General features: G+C 41.1%; 2 protein-coding genes across 4 annotated transcripts; both read right to left on the bottom strand.

Moving 5' to 3' along the window:
- Positions 1-2,256: 2,256 nt before the first annotated feature.
- Positions 2,257-4,463, bottom strand: LOC5521929 (transcription factor VBP). 3 transcript variants are annotated; one of them, XM_048733431.1, is made up of 2 exons: positions 4,446-4,463; positions 2,257-3,430 (listed from the first exon to the last, which is right to left on the bottom strand). In XM_048733431.1, the coding sequence occupies exon 2, from the start codon at positions 3,321-3,323 to the stop codon at positions 2,517-2,519; it is 807 nt and encodes a 268-aa protein (XP_048589388.1). In that variant the 5' UTR covers positions 3,324-3,430; positions 4,446-4,463; the 3' UTR covers positions 2,257-2,516. The 3 variants fall into 3 exon arrangements, with proteins under 3 accessions (XP_048589388.1, XP_032223018.2, XP_048589387.1); XM_032367127.2 differs by lacking the exon at positions 4,446-4,463 and adding an exon at positions 4,233-4,375; XM_048733430.1 differs by lacking the exon at positions 4,446-4,463 and adding an exon at positions 3,609-3,744.
- Positions 4,464-9,657: 5,194 nt separating this feature from the next.
- On the bottom strand, positions 9,658-14,727 carry LOC5522048 (grainyhead-like protein 2 homolog). Its single transcript, XM_001641643.3, has 2 exons — positions 14,103-14,727; positions 9,658-10,295 (listed from the first exon to the last, which is right to left on the bottom strand). The coding sequence occupies exons 1-2, from the start codon at positions 14,450-14,452 to the stop codon at positions 10,172-10,174; spliced, it is 474 nt and encodes a 157-aa protein (XP_001641693.2). The 5' UTR covers positions 14,453-14,727; the 3' UTR covers positions 9,658-10,171.
- Positions 14,728-15,816: the final 1,089 nt, after the last annotated feature.

Here is a 15,816-nt window from a genome sequence, read left to right on the forward strand (position 1 = left end):
CGATTTACCGAATGCGCAAATCATTTCAGGTTTTGTCTATTGCATAAAATATTTCACTTTGTGCTTCATAACATGGTACTTTGTGTCTTAAAAAATCTCGCGATTTACCGAATGCGCAAATCATTTCAGGTTTTGTCTATTACATAAAGTATTTAACTTTTTGCTTTATAACACGGTACTTCGTGTCTTTAAAAATATTGCGATTTGCCGGATGGCCGAATAATTTCAGTTTTTGTCTATGCATAAAATATTTAACTTTGAGCTTTAGAACTTCATTTCACAAATTTGAAGAGAATTTTCAAATAACTGGATTCTATACGAATGACCTGTGAGCTCCCTACAAGGACTAATAACTAAACAGAACTTCAGGACAGGCCAAGGAAAAGAAGCCTTAGCGATACGGGATCAAAGGCTGAACTGGTTGAGAGCTCGCTCGAGCTTTATTCAGTGTTCTACAGATGCAGGTACCTTTAGCTCGCCTTGCGGGACTAAGGCCCCAATGATAACTCTACATCGGAAGCCTCTCCTCCAAACGATAAATCACGGCATTTGACTTTGTTTATAACTTAGGCGGCTCATCGCATTAATACTAATAATATCTAACTTTTTTTGACAATCATTTACAGCATTCCATAATATCTTAGGCAACGACTCACAATGGGTCGCAATGCTGAACTTTTGACTTTTTCTTATCAACAATGCTATTTATTTCACTGAGCTTTATGGCTTATAATCTTGGTTTAGTATTTATATTTACTTATATATCTCAATTTAAGCTCAGGATTTCGCAATTACGTTTCTAGTCTATTTGCAAAGCATGCTGGTCTATGTAGAAAAAAACTCACTTTTTGCAAACGCACTTTGTGCTTCACGAGATTGCACTTTTTGCGTTACGACATTGGACTTTTTGCACAACGACATGTGACTATTTGTCACACACGATTGGATGTTTAAGCTTGCGTCATGGCACATTATGCAAATCGCCAACAACATCTGACTCTTGGCGTCACGACATGAGACAATTTGCTTCAAAACATTTCAGTTTTTGTCCATTGCATAAAATATTCAACTTTGTGTCTAAAAAAATCTCGCGATTTGCCGAATGGCGACTCACGCATGACTAATTGCTAATCACACAACAACAATAACTAAGCTCGATCAATGTTCATGGCAATATCGTTGTTGGGAGTGGATTGCACATTGTCCCCTCCCCCTCAAAAAAGAATTTGCTCATCATCACAGAGGAAGCTATTTAGCCTGCTAGTCGGCTCTCCAGAGTTTCGGGATTCCCCCTTCTACAGGAATCCCGAAACCCCGGCTAGCAGGCTAGAAACTAGTCCGATTCATTCTGGTTATTTAGGTTTTAGCGTAAAGTACCCTGGGTACCAGAGGCTCGGGCTCCAAGCTTCACTCACAGAGCCGCGAACTGGTGACAACGAGGCGGGCAGTAACCGAGTGAAGCTCGAGCCTCTGGTATCCAGGGTAAGCGTTTAGAGACGCCTGCGCAGGAGGCTAGGGTTAAACACAGGTCTGGAGCAATGAAAAACGCCTGCAAGTACGCCAGAAGGGAGCATCCCTAGCCTGCTAGCCGGCTCTCCGGAGATTCGGGATCCCTGTGGCGAGAGAAAGGGATCCCGAATCTCCGGAGAGCCGGCTAGAGCATCCCCACACCATACCTCTTTGCGTACATTGTTTTCTTTATAAGAACATCTATTTTTCAGTTGTTTAGGATCATTATAACAGTAAAGAAATGATAAATATTAATTAAGGTCGCTTGAACAAAATTTGCATATTTAGAACGCAAAATGTTTTTGTTATTCGCATTGGTAAAATCTCAGGCTTAACGTTCTTATAAAAAGGTTCATATAAAACAAAAAAAGGAGTGTACTCTCAAAGACCGCTAGGACTTTGCATGACAACAAATCATCCTTTATATACATTCTTAGACATTAATCATGAGCTTTTGAAAATTAGGCAAACTCCGGAGAGCTATAAAGACTACAGGCAAGCTGTAGAAAAACTAGATGGTCTGCGTAGGCTTGGTGTAGACAAGGTATGAATCAACACAAGGTTAAAAAGGTATGTTAAACGCCTCTGTGAGTGGTTGCGTTATAGGTATTTCTGCTCCATAAGCTCATTTTTCATAATTTTTTTAATAATACTTTTTAAGGATTTTTCGTCTCTATTCTTCTCTACTACCTTGAGAATTCCTGATGTAAACATCTATTCCACTAGTATCCAATTTAACACAGACACTGACATGAAAGATATTTTTATTTAAGTCATAGTAGCATGCAATGGAAAATGAAAATTGCATATTGTTTCTCTCAAATCAATAAATATCTACATCTACTTGTTAGGTACTATAGCATCCAAAGACTGTACACTTTACACATACCAAGCTTGAGCAAGGGACCTCACTATATCTACCTTGTAACCATCACCCCCCCCCCCCCCCCCCCCTTAAAATCCTCTATATGATACATGGCCCAAATACATGAAAAAAAGTCATAAAGTCATCTAAGCTTATTCTCAAGCCTTGCAATCATCTTTTTCAGTTTATTTACTTCTTTGTTCAAGTCTGAATTCTCCTTTTCAAGAGTTAGAGTCTTTTGCATTGCTTCAATCTCTCTTTGGCGCTTGGCTTCACGGGAGCGCTTGGCTGCCAGATTATTTTTCATTCTTTTCTCAATATATTTTTGGTCCTTATCTCTGCCATATGCTGAGACTGCCTTAGTATTTGTCCGTCGTTTTTTAGTGGGCACAGGAACATATTCCTCATCACTATCATCATCATCATCATCATCTGGTTCATCATCACTAACCCTACAATAATTGTGATCCTCAACTTTCATATGAATAGGAGGGACAGGAATATTTTTTGATTGTTTCTTTGTAGATTTTTGTGTTTTGGGCACTGTAGTTGTGGTGGGTGAACTTTCTGCTCTGTTTTCTGTGGTTAATTCTTCTGTGGTTGTAAAAGTCTTTATTGCTAGATCTTCAGAGAGTGTGACCCCTTCTAAAGACAGATCTAAAATTGAGGGGGACAATAATATGTCATTTCCACCTGGAATGATATCAGCCTGGCTTGGTGGCTTGTTAAGAAGCTGGTCAAAGGAGCTATCCACAGAATCCAAGAAGTTCAGATCAAGATCTGGATATTTTTCAATCTGCTTTGTTGTGTTCTCTTCGATGTGTTCATGGCAGTTGCAATTACAGCAATGCTTGTTCTGTTTTTCATACTTAATTTTAATGAAGGGATTATAAGTTGGTCCGCCTTGGAGAATGGATTCTCCTAACTTGATCGCTTCACTCTCATCCATCAACAATTCACTTGATTCACATGAAAAGCCTGATGCATCAGAGCAATCACTACCCCCAGGGGATGACAAGCCACTGTCATACAAATCATAGGATGGGATCCCGAAGTCTATAATAAAATAAAAAGGCAAGTTAGAACATATTGAGAACCATCTCTTTCTTAACAAGATGCTTATAATCTAGACGAAGCATGGCACTTACAAGCACATGGCATATTAAAAAGAATTCCTTTTAACCCACCCCCCCCCCCCCCCCGCCAATTAACTGAATATAAACCCTAACCTCACCAAATTGTGAAACCAAAAATTCTGCTCTTTTCTAAAAGCATTAAGCTGTATTTCTTCGATTCTTAAATGTCTGGTGGTTTTTGTTATCATGTCAGCCCTTCCACTCATAAAATAGTTCTTTCCGAACTAGACAAGTCATTGTGACTCAGCATCCAGCCCCCTCCTCTCCCCCCTAAAATTGTCTACATTGCGTTAACTCCACTTCAAATCCATTGTTTACCGCGACGGATTTTTTTTTTTTAAATTACCGTACCTGACCCTTAAACGCCTACAAATTTTAGTCAGCATTTTAGTTGGCGGAATGCGATTACTATAATTATTCAGCTCTGTTTGTAGAGGTGTAGAGAATTCATGTGGAGAAAAACTGATTGCAACGTAAAGAAACAAAATAACAAATATTGTATATCTCTGGAAGCTAATAGTTTTCTTCGTGTTATTAAATTTCTTATTAAAAGTCACTTTCTAAATTTATGTCCAAGTGTAAAAATAGCGCGACCGAGGGAGTATACCATTTCCTATCCTGCCGAAACAAATACTATGAGGCCATTAACAAAATAACGATGCGGCCAAAATAAAAAAAGTACTCCTAAAATACTTTTTTGCAGCTAAGAGCGTATCCCTTACCAAATTCGGAAGTGCCTAAAATATCCATTCGTAAAATTACAGGATTACTGTTTTGTAGGGTACTTCGACAGAGAGCACTTGCATTTCAACTGGAACTGAAATCTCACGCGCGCTTCGCTTTATATATGAATCCGCACGTGAGTGTCTACGCTGGTCCAGTGACTTACGTTACGTAACTAGTCCGGCCCTATGATTGGATGGCTGAAAACTCACCCGGCTACTCACATGGACTGGCTTCTGATGACCAGCTAGCTCTCGTGTACCGGAAATCGCATACTAATTAGCACTAGGATAGGCTAAAACAAAATCGTACTTTTCAGGATTAAAATCACATTATTATGACCCATTACCTGAGAAACTTCTCTCAACTTCTCTCATAAAATATAGAGTGCTCTGTGAGAAAAGATGTTGGTTTTGAAGCGAATGTCGTTTTAGAACTATCTGCATAAAGTAATTTCCGGTTGTATTATTATATAACGAGACTCATCTGTGCTGATTATATAATCCAAGGGAAAAGAAAACCACAGGTAACCCGCGTATATTCACGTGGACATTTTAAATGTTTTTGTTAATTCTAATTTACATAATCTATAACTGCATTACATCATTCCTGTTTCAAACTCTTAACAAAATAAAAACAGCGACACTGTTTTGCTTTTGACTGTTTGTGGATAAAAGCGAAACCGGAACTAGCCCTGTTAGCCCCACGTTAAAACAACTTGAAAATTGTTCCTCATAGTCACACAAATAGTTATGTACTGTACTGTAAAAAGTGGAACCCCCATACAGATTTGACGGACACCCTTCTTAGGGAAAGTTCATTTATTATCCCAAGGGGGGGGGGGGGAAATTTTTTCATAAAAGTAAAAATTAGTGCCCCCCCCCCTTTCAATAAAAAAAATTCATGCCCCCCCTCCAGAAAACCTAAGAAAGAAGGAGCAAAGGAAGGAACAATAGCCTGCACACAGGCGCTAGTGTGTGGGCCGAGCGAAAAGTTTGTTTGTGTGGGCAGTTTGTTGTGGACGCTTTAGGAGAAATCCTCTCCTCCCGCAATACATGGGATTAGCACGTCCAAAACCTCGCGCAACAGGGCTCCTGAACACTCGAAAGGCTAAAAGGCCGATTCAGCACAAAGAGAGCCTGTTCGCAGGCTATAGGAACAAAAGCGACAATGTCAAAGGAACGCGAGCAAGAGATTAGCTGCAAGCTGGTCAGGAAGTGTAGGGAAAGAATCTACTGAAAATATTAATTTAGAAAAAATGAAGGCACTCGAATTCTCAAGGTGCGACTAAATCCAGGTTGTCAACCTGATAAAGGTTGATGCTATATTTGACTAAGAGGAAGCATAAGGCATTTCGTTCGTCTCCTTGCGAGAAAAGCGAAGCACGAGATGAAAGAAAAGAAAGAGAAAGGACAGCAATTCAGACATTAGGGAGGATGTTGATAACGAAGAATGAGCGCTTATAGCATCAGACTGTTTTGTTGATAATTTTAAATATGGAACATAAGCGCTTTATTATCATATAGCGGAAAACATGAAAATGTAAGGGTGTATACAGGTTTGCCTTGCATAGATAAACGTGGCTAAATACGTATCCTGGACTCCTGGATTGTGCATACAATAAAATACAATACGATGCGATGCGATGCGAGGCGAGGCGATACAATCGTGGGAGTCTATGCTTTATGGGATTTTCCTCAAAAGAGTGATTTTCGGTAGTTTTATAGGGTTTCAAACATCGTCTCTCACCCTTGCTACTAGAGCCTGCAGACTTTTCTCGCTCAGTGCTACTTAGCTAAAATACCGCGACGAGCGTCACTTGGCGGTACACTATATCTTTAGGAACCTAGGGGAGATCCTTCAAGCGTGCTCCCCCCCCCCACCCCCGTTCCCCTACCGCAAATAAAGCGCAAGGAAGAAAATCATGGTACTAATATAATACCAATACAACATCACATCATCAAGCGCTGTTTAGTTTATCTCTCCCTTCCCCTCTCCGGAAAAATGAAGAGGACATTTTTTCCTTTGTATAAAATATACACACCTTCGCATCCCATTCACGTAGACAAATCCTGGCTTTTATCCATCTTTGCTGTAAAGTACACCCTATTGTCTTCACGTACAGTTGTTTCGTGCTCGTTGTCTGTTGCGAATTCAGGTAGGCGATCACCTAAAATATGTATAGCAAAAAAGCGTCTATTACCTTTTGTCGAGGTGCTTACATTAATTAATTTTGCTTGCATCAGGTCCAAAATGCTAGTTTTATGACGAGAAATAACATATTTCAATCCAGGTCTCTTATTTAGAAGTACAAAGTTATCGTTAAATGCTGAGGTTCTTTACAGAGTCTGACCAGCAAGATACTTGGGCCAGTCTAAACGGAAACATTGATCATGTTTAAAGGGTGTATATACTTCACCAGACTGCACACCCAGTGCACTCTTCAGGACGGCTGCGCACACAATACAGACCTCACTAGGCGGACTACGCACACGCTACATATATCACTAGGCGGACTGCGCACACGCTACAGACCTCACTAGGCGGACTGCGCACACGCTACAGACCTCACTAGGCGGACTGCGCACACGCTACAGACCTCACAAGGTGGACTGCGCACACGCTACCGACCTCACTAGGCGGACTGCGCGCACGCTACAGACCTCACTAGGCGGACTGCGCACACAATACAGACCTCACTAGGCGGACTGCGCACACAATACAGTCCTCACTAGGCGGACTACGCACACGCTACAGACCTCACTAGGCGGACTGCGCACACGCCACAGACCTCACTAGGCGGACTGCGCACACGCTACAGACCTCACTAGGCGGACTGCGCACACGCTACAGACCTCACTAGGCGGACTGCGCACACGCTACCGACCTCACTAGGCGGACTGCGCACACGCCAAAGACCTCACTAGGCGGACTGCGCACACGCTACAGACCTCACTAGGCGGACTGCGCACACAATACAGTCCTCACTAGGCGGACTACGCACACGCTACAGACCTCACTAGGCGGACTGCGCACACGCCACAGACCTCACAAGGCGGACTGCACACACGCTACAGACCTCACTAGGCGGACTACGCACACAATACAGACCTCACTAGGCGGACTGCGCACACGCTACCGACCTCACTAGGCGGACTACGCAACCAATACAGACCTCACTAGGCGGACTGCGCAAACGCTAAAATCCTCAATAGGCGGACTGCGCACACGCTTTAGACCTCACTAGGAGGACTACGCACACCATACAGACCTCACTAGGCGGACTGCGCACACGCTTTAGATCTCACTAGGCGGACTACGCACACAATACAGACCTCACTAGGCGGACTGCGCGCACGCCACAGACCTCACAAGGCGGACTGCACACACGCTACAGACCTCACTAGGAGGACTACGCACACAATACAGACCTCACTAGGCGGACTGCGCACACGCTACAGACCTCACTAGGCGGACTGCGCACACAATACAGACCTCACTAGGCGGACTGCGCACACGCTACAGACCTCACAAGGTGGACTGCGCACACGCTACCGACCTCACTAGGCGGACTGCGCGCACGCTACAGACCTCACTAGGCGGACTGCGCACACAATACAGACCTCACTAGGCGGACTGCGCACACAATACAGTCCTCACTAGGCGGACTACGCACACGCTACAGACCTCACTAGGCGGACTGCGCACACGCCACAGACCTCACTAGGCGGACTGCGCACACGCTACAGACCTCACTAGGCGGACTGCGCACACGCTACAGACCTCACTAGGCGGACTGCGCACACGCTACCGACCTCACTAGGCGGACTGCGCACACGCCAAAGACCTCACTAGGCGGACTGCGCACACGCTACAGACCTCACTAGGCGGACTGCGCACACAATACAGTCCTCACTAGGCGGACTACGCACACGCTACAGACCTCACTAGGCGGACTGCGCACACGCCACAGACCTCACAAGGCGGACTGCACACACGCTACAGACCTCACTAGGCGGACTACGCACACAATACAGACCTCACTAGGCGGACTGCGCACACGCTACCGACCTCACTAGGCGGACTACGCAACCAATACAGACCTCACTAGGCGGACTGCGCAAACGCTAAAATCCTCAATAGGCGGACTGCGCACACGCTTTAGACCTCACTAGGAGGACTACGCACACCATACAGACCTCACTAGGCGGACTGCGCACACGCTTTAGATCTCACTAGGCGGACTACGCACACAATACAGACCTCACTAGGCGGACTGCGCGCACGCCACAGACCTCACTAGGCGGACTGCGCACATGCTACAGACCTCACTAGGCGGACTGCGCACACAATACAGACCTCACTAGGCGGACTACGCACACGCTACAGACCTCACTAGGCGGACTGCGCACACGCTACAGACCTCACTAGGCAGACTACGCACACCATACAGACCTCACTAGGCGGACTGCGCACACGCTACAGACCTCACTAGGCGGACTGCGCACACGCTACAGACCTCACTAGGCGGACTGCGCACACAATACAGACCTCACTAGGCGGACTGCGCACACGCTACAGACCTCACTAGGCGGACTGCGCACACAATACAGACCTCACTAGGCGGACTGCGCACACGCTACAGACCTCACTAGGCGGACTGCGCACACGCTACAGACCTCACTAGGCGGACTGCGCACACGCTACAGACCTCACCAGGCGGACTGCGCACACAATACAGACCTTACTAGGCGGACTGCGCACACAATACAGACCTCACTAGGCGGACTGCGCACACGCTACATATATCACTAGGCGGACTGCGCACACGCTACAGTCCTCACTAGGCGGACTGCGCACACGCTACAGACCTCACTAGGCGGACTACGCACACGCTACAGACCTCACTAGGCGGACTACGCACACAATACAGACCTCACTAGGCGGACTGTGCACACGCTACAGACCTCACTAGGCGGACTGCGCACACGCTACAAACCCACCAGTTGGGCTGCCCACACGCTAGACTGACTTTTTTTTAGTTCTAGTGAGTTTTCATTTTTGGTAAGATTTCTAAAACATCTATCATTTCCCTTTGTGCAGGCAGCTGGATGCGATGTTTGGTAGTACAACTATTATCAGCAATCTTATTTTGACATACACGTATTTCAAATAAAGTTGCACTTGAGAATCCATGTGTCGTAACCCGGGGTGATTCATGGGAAGCATTTTAATGGCTGAAGCAAACTTCAAGCATTGGGTTACATATCACATAAAACTAGTTCAAATAGCCTAAGCATCATCATGTAATAATCTCATAGTTGAATATAATTTTGGTAAATTGTAATACAACCAATGGAAGATGCAAAGAGCACACACACATAAGCAGACTTTCAAAACAGTTTCAGCTTGTAAACAGTTCTCTTTATTTTTTTACATTTTTTTTAGTACAAAACTATATATTTTGAAAGCATATTCAATTATTTGTGTCTTTTATGATCAAGATCAATCCTGACATTTTTTTCTACAAAACTTGATGTCTGATACAAACTGACAAACCAAAATGGCAAAGGTTTTTTTTTTAAATGCCATTTTTAACTTGAAGCAAATACTGGAGTAACCCTACAGTCAGGATATTCTTTAAAAATTAATGTGATTTCAAATAAATATATATCTTCTACCAAATAAAAGTCACTAGATTAAAACCTTTTTTCATTGCCATCTTGTCAACAGTATTGAACCAAATTCAAAGTGGCTTTGCACCCACATCGTTTTACTTTGCGCAGTGTCTCAAAGCATGAACTGGTCTTTTGCTTGAGAATTAAACAGCTTGGTATCCTGTTTTCTGTCTTGGCAGGCATATCTGGACTGGCACTACATGATAGTATTCGGATAAGCCCAAATAAGGAAATCTTCCATTCCAAATTGGCTCCCATCATCATCTGACACTGCTTAGAAGGATATCACAGGTTCCCTCCACTTTGTTATAGTTTAATACTATTGTGAAAGTGTCCTCTTCATCAAAACCATGGATGGTATTGTCATCTACTTTTTCAATGGAACTGTGGATATAAAAATAGAAAATGTCAACCAACTGATCTTTTTTCTTGAAATCTGTCATTAACATTTGGATAAGCATGCAAGTATATACCTATCCTGTTGCCAGCAAATTTTTATGATTTTATATCATTTTTTTTTTACAAAACACATCCAAGAAACCCTTGACATACATGTATATTTTAGGTAAAAAGCACCCTAAATAATCTTTAAAAAAATAGAGCAGCCAGCTTACATATTTATTTCAATTCCTATAATTTATCTTTCCAAAAATTGCTTATTTACAGAAGTTATAAAAGGTTTAGACTAACTTTTCAATATATGTGTAACAGATTCCAGAAGTTTTGAAATTCATAATAAATTTCATAATTGCCCAAACACTGAATCAACATGGGATCCTCAAGATCCAGTGAATGCAGAAGAATACATTGACTTCACTAAAGCGTGTAGTTGGAGTTATGTTTATCATGCTCGAGGATCCAGCGTACTTTGCGGGCGCTCCCAAAGGTCACTACCGCAGAACTTGCTGACAAATGCTTTGCTGTTCGATGGTTCAAGTTAATTTCTTTGTTTTGTACCACGAGAAACTCTGAAGCCAGAACAATTGCTTGTGATACAGTGGTGTTTAGTGGTAAAAAGCGATGTTTTTTTCTCAGCTACCGAAAGTCTTTAGTAAAAGCCTGGTATTTAAAATCTTCTTGAGAACCGTGTAATTGTGGTCGTTTGCCCATTGAAGTCGATTGTCCAACTGTGAGCAAAGAAGCTCCAAGCGATTGAAGATCAGATCTATATTGAGGCAAATTCTTTTTGAGTTTAAGTAAAATTACAAGTGAGAATCTGCAGCATGAAAAATAACATAAACAAAGGCTTATTTTTCCACATTTTGTCTACGACAGCATTTCTTCCCAAAAAGTTCAAACTAATAAAAAATAAGACAACAATTAAGTGTGTACCGTCCAAAAAGGAACATATTACTGATGTTTCATTTTGGTATCTCGAAGAAAGAAACTGTATTTAGTTTTATCAGAACAATTTTGATCTTATTGGCTGTCAGTTTTAAATTGGCTTAAAGTTCCGCTGTGTCAGGCCCCTAGAACTAGTCTTACTAGGAAACTTTTCCAGCGGCTTCTCTTGTGGTAGTGATCTTTAGGAGCAGCTGCAAAGTATGCTGGATCCTTGAGTATGTATGTTTATAGGTATTAATTTTTTTTGTGGCGATTATCAGTATGGACCGTGCACACAAAAAAGGGCTTTAACAACAACAAACAGATTTAAATTTTGTGTTAATTGATATTCTAGACTATTGACCTCATTGTTGGGTCTCTAGGCGCATTGTAACCAGTTTACTTCCAGAGGGCCAATGGAAACCTCAACTGACAAGAGACAAAAGAATCAGAATTTGCCCCATTATACAGGCCATCCGCTTTAAATTATCAGTCACTTTCTCGAAGAAACTTGCAATTACAGTTTTACAATTTTGAAATATGTTTTTGTTTTGAATTATAAATCAACAGAGACTGTTACTGATTGTAAACTGGTTAAAATGTAGCTTTAACCTTTCCCAAAGCAACACAACACCCTTAAATTTATAGGTTTGGAAACCTGTGTGTATAAGATGTTCATCTCAGCTAAGTGGATTAAATCTGCTTGAATCATGGTCCATACATCCACAACTAAAACAGCTCTATTTTATTTTAAGTGTATCAAATAATATGCTGAAAGCTACTGAATTTTGAAAATGACGAGTTTTGAAAGTTTAAAACCAAACCAAAAGAACACAAAATGTCACAAAATTCAGACCTACAGTATGTACGGACATTAAGTTAAACTCTTTTTAAAGGATATTGTGCTTGTTGTCTGACCTTTTCTAAGTGATGTGGTCAAAACTGCTATCTCATTTCTTAAAAAGAGACACAACTGAATGTAATTTACTTAACTTTTAAAGTCATCATCACCGATTTGTATGTTTAACAGTTTATGACATTTGAAATAACAAACAACAGGTAAATGCATCGAATTTAAACTGCAACATAACATACCTCCAGAAAACAACTTCATAACAAATGCAGATCAACTATTTTACCACTCAGACTATTGCTGAGGGGTTATGGGAAGGGTTCTTTACATTTTTTAAAACCTCTGTCCTAAGAGAAAGAACATGAATGATTCAGACATCAATGAAACTATTCAAACAAACAACTGTTTAAACAAACATCTATGACTAGCACACTACTGTAAATTGTTGTGTCAAAGAGAATGCCTTGTAGATGATTGACATCCAGTTATTTACGATACAGAAACATTTACAGTGATAATAAATTGTTTAAATATATGGGGACATGTGCCCTTCCCCCTGCTCTGGCCCTGAGAAAGTACAAATCAATTCATTCAGCTAATGACTGCTCTCTGTATTGCTTCAATTGGTTGAAATAGCTAGGAATGCACTCATTTTTAGTATAGTATATTAAAACTGCAGTGTTTCGCATGACAACTACGGGTAAATTATTCTAGCAAACAAATGCGTTAGGCAATTATTACTTTCACATTTGTTTCTTATTAAGGAGTGTCTCCTCAAGAAATAATGGCTATAATTTCTGTAGAAATAGACTGTTAACAGTTTTGATGATAATATGTGGTGTATCAGGCTTCGACCCCAGACATGGAAACCTATACGGATGAACAATCCCCTCTTAATTCGATCCACGATGTTATCTTTGAGGCGTGCAGCGAGACATGCGAAATACTGCATGACTGGACTTTCTCACTAACACTAAGCAGTGTTGACATTCGGAGTTTAGTCTACCCTACTTATGTTACAGTAAAACAGAAGCCTGGATTCACCATAAATTGGCGCACACATTACTCGAAGTAGAACAAAGAACCAGACTGTCTGACTTCGAATGTTAAAATTAGATCGTACTTTTCTATAAAAGAAAAGAGTGATGTTTATTAACCAAACTTTAAACTTTATTTGCCCTCTAAAACAGAGAAAACGTGACACGTCTCATTCAAGAATTATGTGTCACGGGACCGTTACCTGTTAGACCGGTTTGCCAAAACCAGTTCAATTGAATTTCATCATTTTCACAATAAATATATTTCGCAAAGGATATAGTCTGTATTTATAACAAAAATAATGTTTAATAAAAAAATAAGACTACCTATACACAAAAATAAGTAAAGATTGGAAACAACAAATAGTAGAATTGATTTGAAACGCAAAGCGTGATGGCAGTCACGCATTACTAAACAAGAAATAAAAGGTGCCTATACCGACATTTCTAAAGTAAAAACGATCTTTTGATTACAGCAAATATCTAATGTCAAACTAATCACAGCTTTTACTCTTAGTCCTAAAATCGCGGAAAAGCAATGGAGGTTTATAATCGCGTCGATGTGATTACGATTCTTTGATGTAAAATTATAAAAACATCCCGGGGAATGCCCCAATCTGGTATGTCCAGTTTTTTTAAACTTTTTTTTTAGATGAAACGCCCATACACAATCGCTCTACAAGCATAATTTGGCTTATCGATACAAGAAACTAGTTGCATGTTAAATGTCCTTAGCAGCGAGTAAGTCCAAGGAGAGTTTATGCTTTTGCAAATGAATGGTAGCGTATTTATGTTAGATTAGCAAATACAGTTTTCCCAAATACTCTGCAATCTTGTCTAGATACCTATTTGAATGGCTCAAGTCAGAAATGGTTACAAAAAGGCGAAAATGTAATGAAATACATACAATACTAGAATTAGGAGCGATCAATGGTTTAAATACAAATATTTTGCAATAAAAAATAACTTTAAACTCACCCTGAATCCGTTTGAATCTCGATTTTTCTCACTGACTTGAATGGCGTCCCGTATCTTAATGAAACTGCTTCTTTGAAGCTTTCCACAGTAAGTTCTTCCATAAATACAGCATTATATGCTTTTTCAGTTTCTTGGCGAACATAAATAGTAAGCAGAGGTGGCGGTCTCCGTACAACCCGCTTTGCTTTTGGTCCAAGATCTAGTTCATCTAGGGCATCTGCCGCTGTTTCAGTGAACGCTTGCATTGATGTTCGTTTTCTAGCCTTCTCCTGAAGTTGTCTCAATAGCGGAGTAGAATATCTATTTACGTCAAATGATAGAAGACGGGATTGCATCCTTTGAACAACCATTTCGTCCAAAGAAGGACAAAAAAACCCACGAACTCACAACGAATTACGAAGAGGTAAAAACACTTGGGCTTGTCAAGTCGGATAAGCGTCGCTAAATGATCAATTCCCTTGAGGCACACAGTGGTTCGCTCAACAGAACTGCAACTCTAAGAACAAACGACGATATGATGTTGTGGAAGTTTGTGCGAACCTGCGAATGTTGTGCTATATATAACAATCAAGATGCGGAAAAACAAGTATTGGCCTGGGTAGCAACATAACGTGAACTGACAGCAAATGAAGCAAGTTTTTTAGCACCGGCTTGGCCAACGCGGAAAACCTGGTCCCTAGAGTACCCGGATGATTAAATCCGGAAGCTGCAAAACCACTATGTGGGGTCCCCTAAAAACGTTTAAATTTACTACAGAAGATAGCTAGCTAAACTGAAATATATTTACTCATAAACTATACAGTATAAAGACTAGTCTAAATAGTTTCTTCAAAAGTTAACGTTTGATGATATTGTGATAAATGTAATTAGGATTTTGTTTAACGTGTTTTGCCTACACTCCCCTCTCTAAACTATATCAAATGCCATAGATCCACTTCCGTATTTAGGGATGACGTAGAAATTATTTTGGCCAATAAGGGAGCTTAACCAAAGCAAAGGAAACCCCACGTGAAAGTAATTTTACTGATCAATCTCGGAGACCTGTTTTTGTTACGTACTTCGCCGAATCGCTAGAATCGATATCGCAGAATTTTATGATAAAAAGTATATCAAAACTGGAAACGAAATTGCTTCTTTTGGCATTCAATTGGCGTATTCTGGTCTAGTTATGATTTTTGGGAGGAAATTGTCGTGTGAAACGTGCTTCGAAATAAATTATTACACATTATGTGTGTAACGATTGACGCAAGGAGAGTAGTAAAAACGTATAAACATTATTGTGTAGAAACGCTTTGGGGGAGTTTTTAGCATCTTCTTGAGTTAGAAAATGCTTTTAATGGTATGGTTCCACTCCTGAAAGATCTGCATTAAACAGGGTAGCCAGAACTCGAAATTCCAAGCTATTACCCGGGGCGGGAAAACCAGTTTCGTCTTGCATTGCGAATTATGCACTATGTCGGTCCTTTCCCTAGTACTACACTGAGCTTATAAAAATGTATCTTAAAGTACACAGACTTACACTTAATAATTGTATTATACTTATGCATGATACAATTATTGCTCACTAGCCGATGTGATTTTAGATAGTTCTACATGGAGTATGAAACTATCCGACCGAGAACTCCTCTTATTTTACCCAACCGCATTCGGCGCTTGGCTTGTAAAACCGGTTTTATTATGCATGGAGCACCCTCGTCTTCTATCAAAACAACAT

The sequence above is a fragment of the Nematostella vectensis genome, chromosome 10, assembly GCF_932526225.1.
Source record: "Nematostella vectensis chromosome 10, jaNemVect1.1, whole genome shotgun sequence".
Classification (NCBI taxonomy): Eukaryota; Metazoa; Cnidaria; class Anthozoa; order Actiniaria; family Edwardsiidae; genus Nematostella; species Nematostella vectensis.

Coding starts and splice junctions, on each gene's coding strand:
- LOC5522048 (XM_001641643.3), bottom strand. CDS start 14,452: ATGGTTGTTCAAAGGATGCAATCCCGTCTTCTATCATTTGACGTAAAT. Junction 10,296..14,102: donor GAGATTCAAACGGATTCAGG/GTGAGTTTAAAG, acceptor TTATATCCACAG/TTCCATTGAAAAAGTAGATG.
- LOC5521929 (XM_032367127.2), bottom strand. CDS start 4,260: ATGGATATTTTAGGCACTTCCGAATTTG. Junction 3,431..4,232: donor TTTAGGCACTTCCGAATTTG/GTAAGGGATACG, acceptor ATTTTATTATAG/ACTTCGGGATCCCATCCTAT.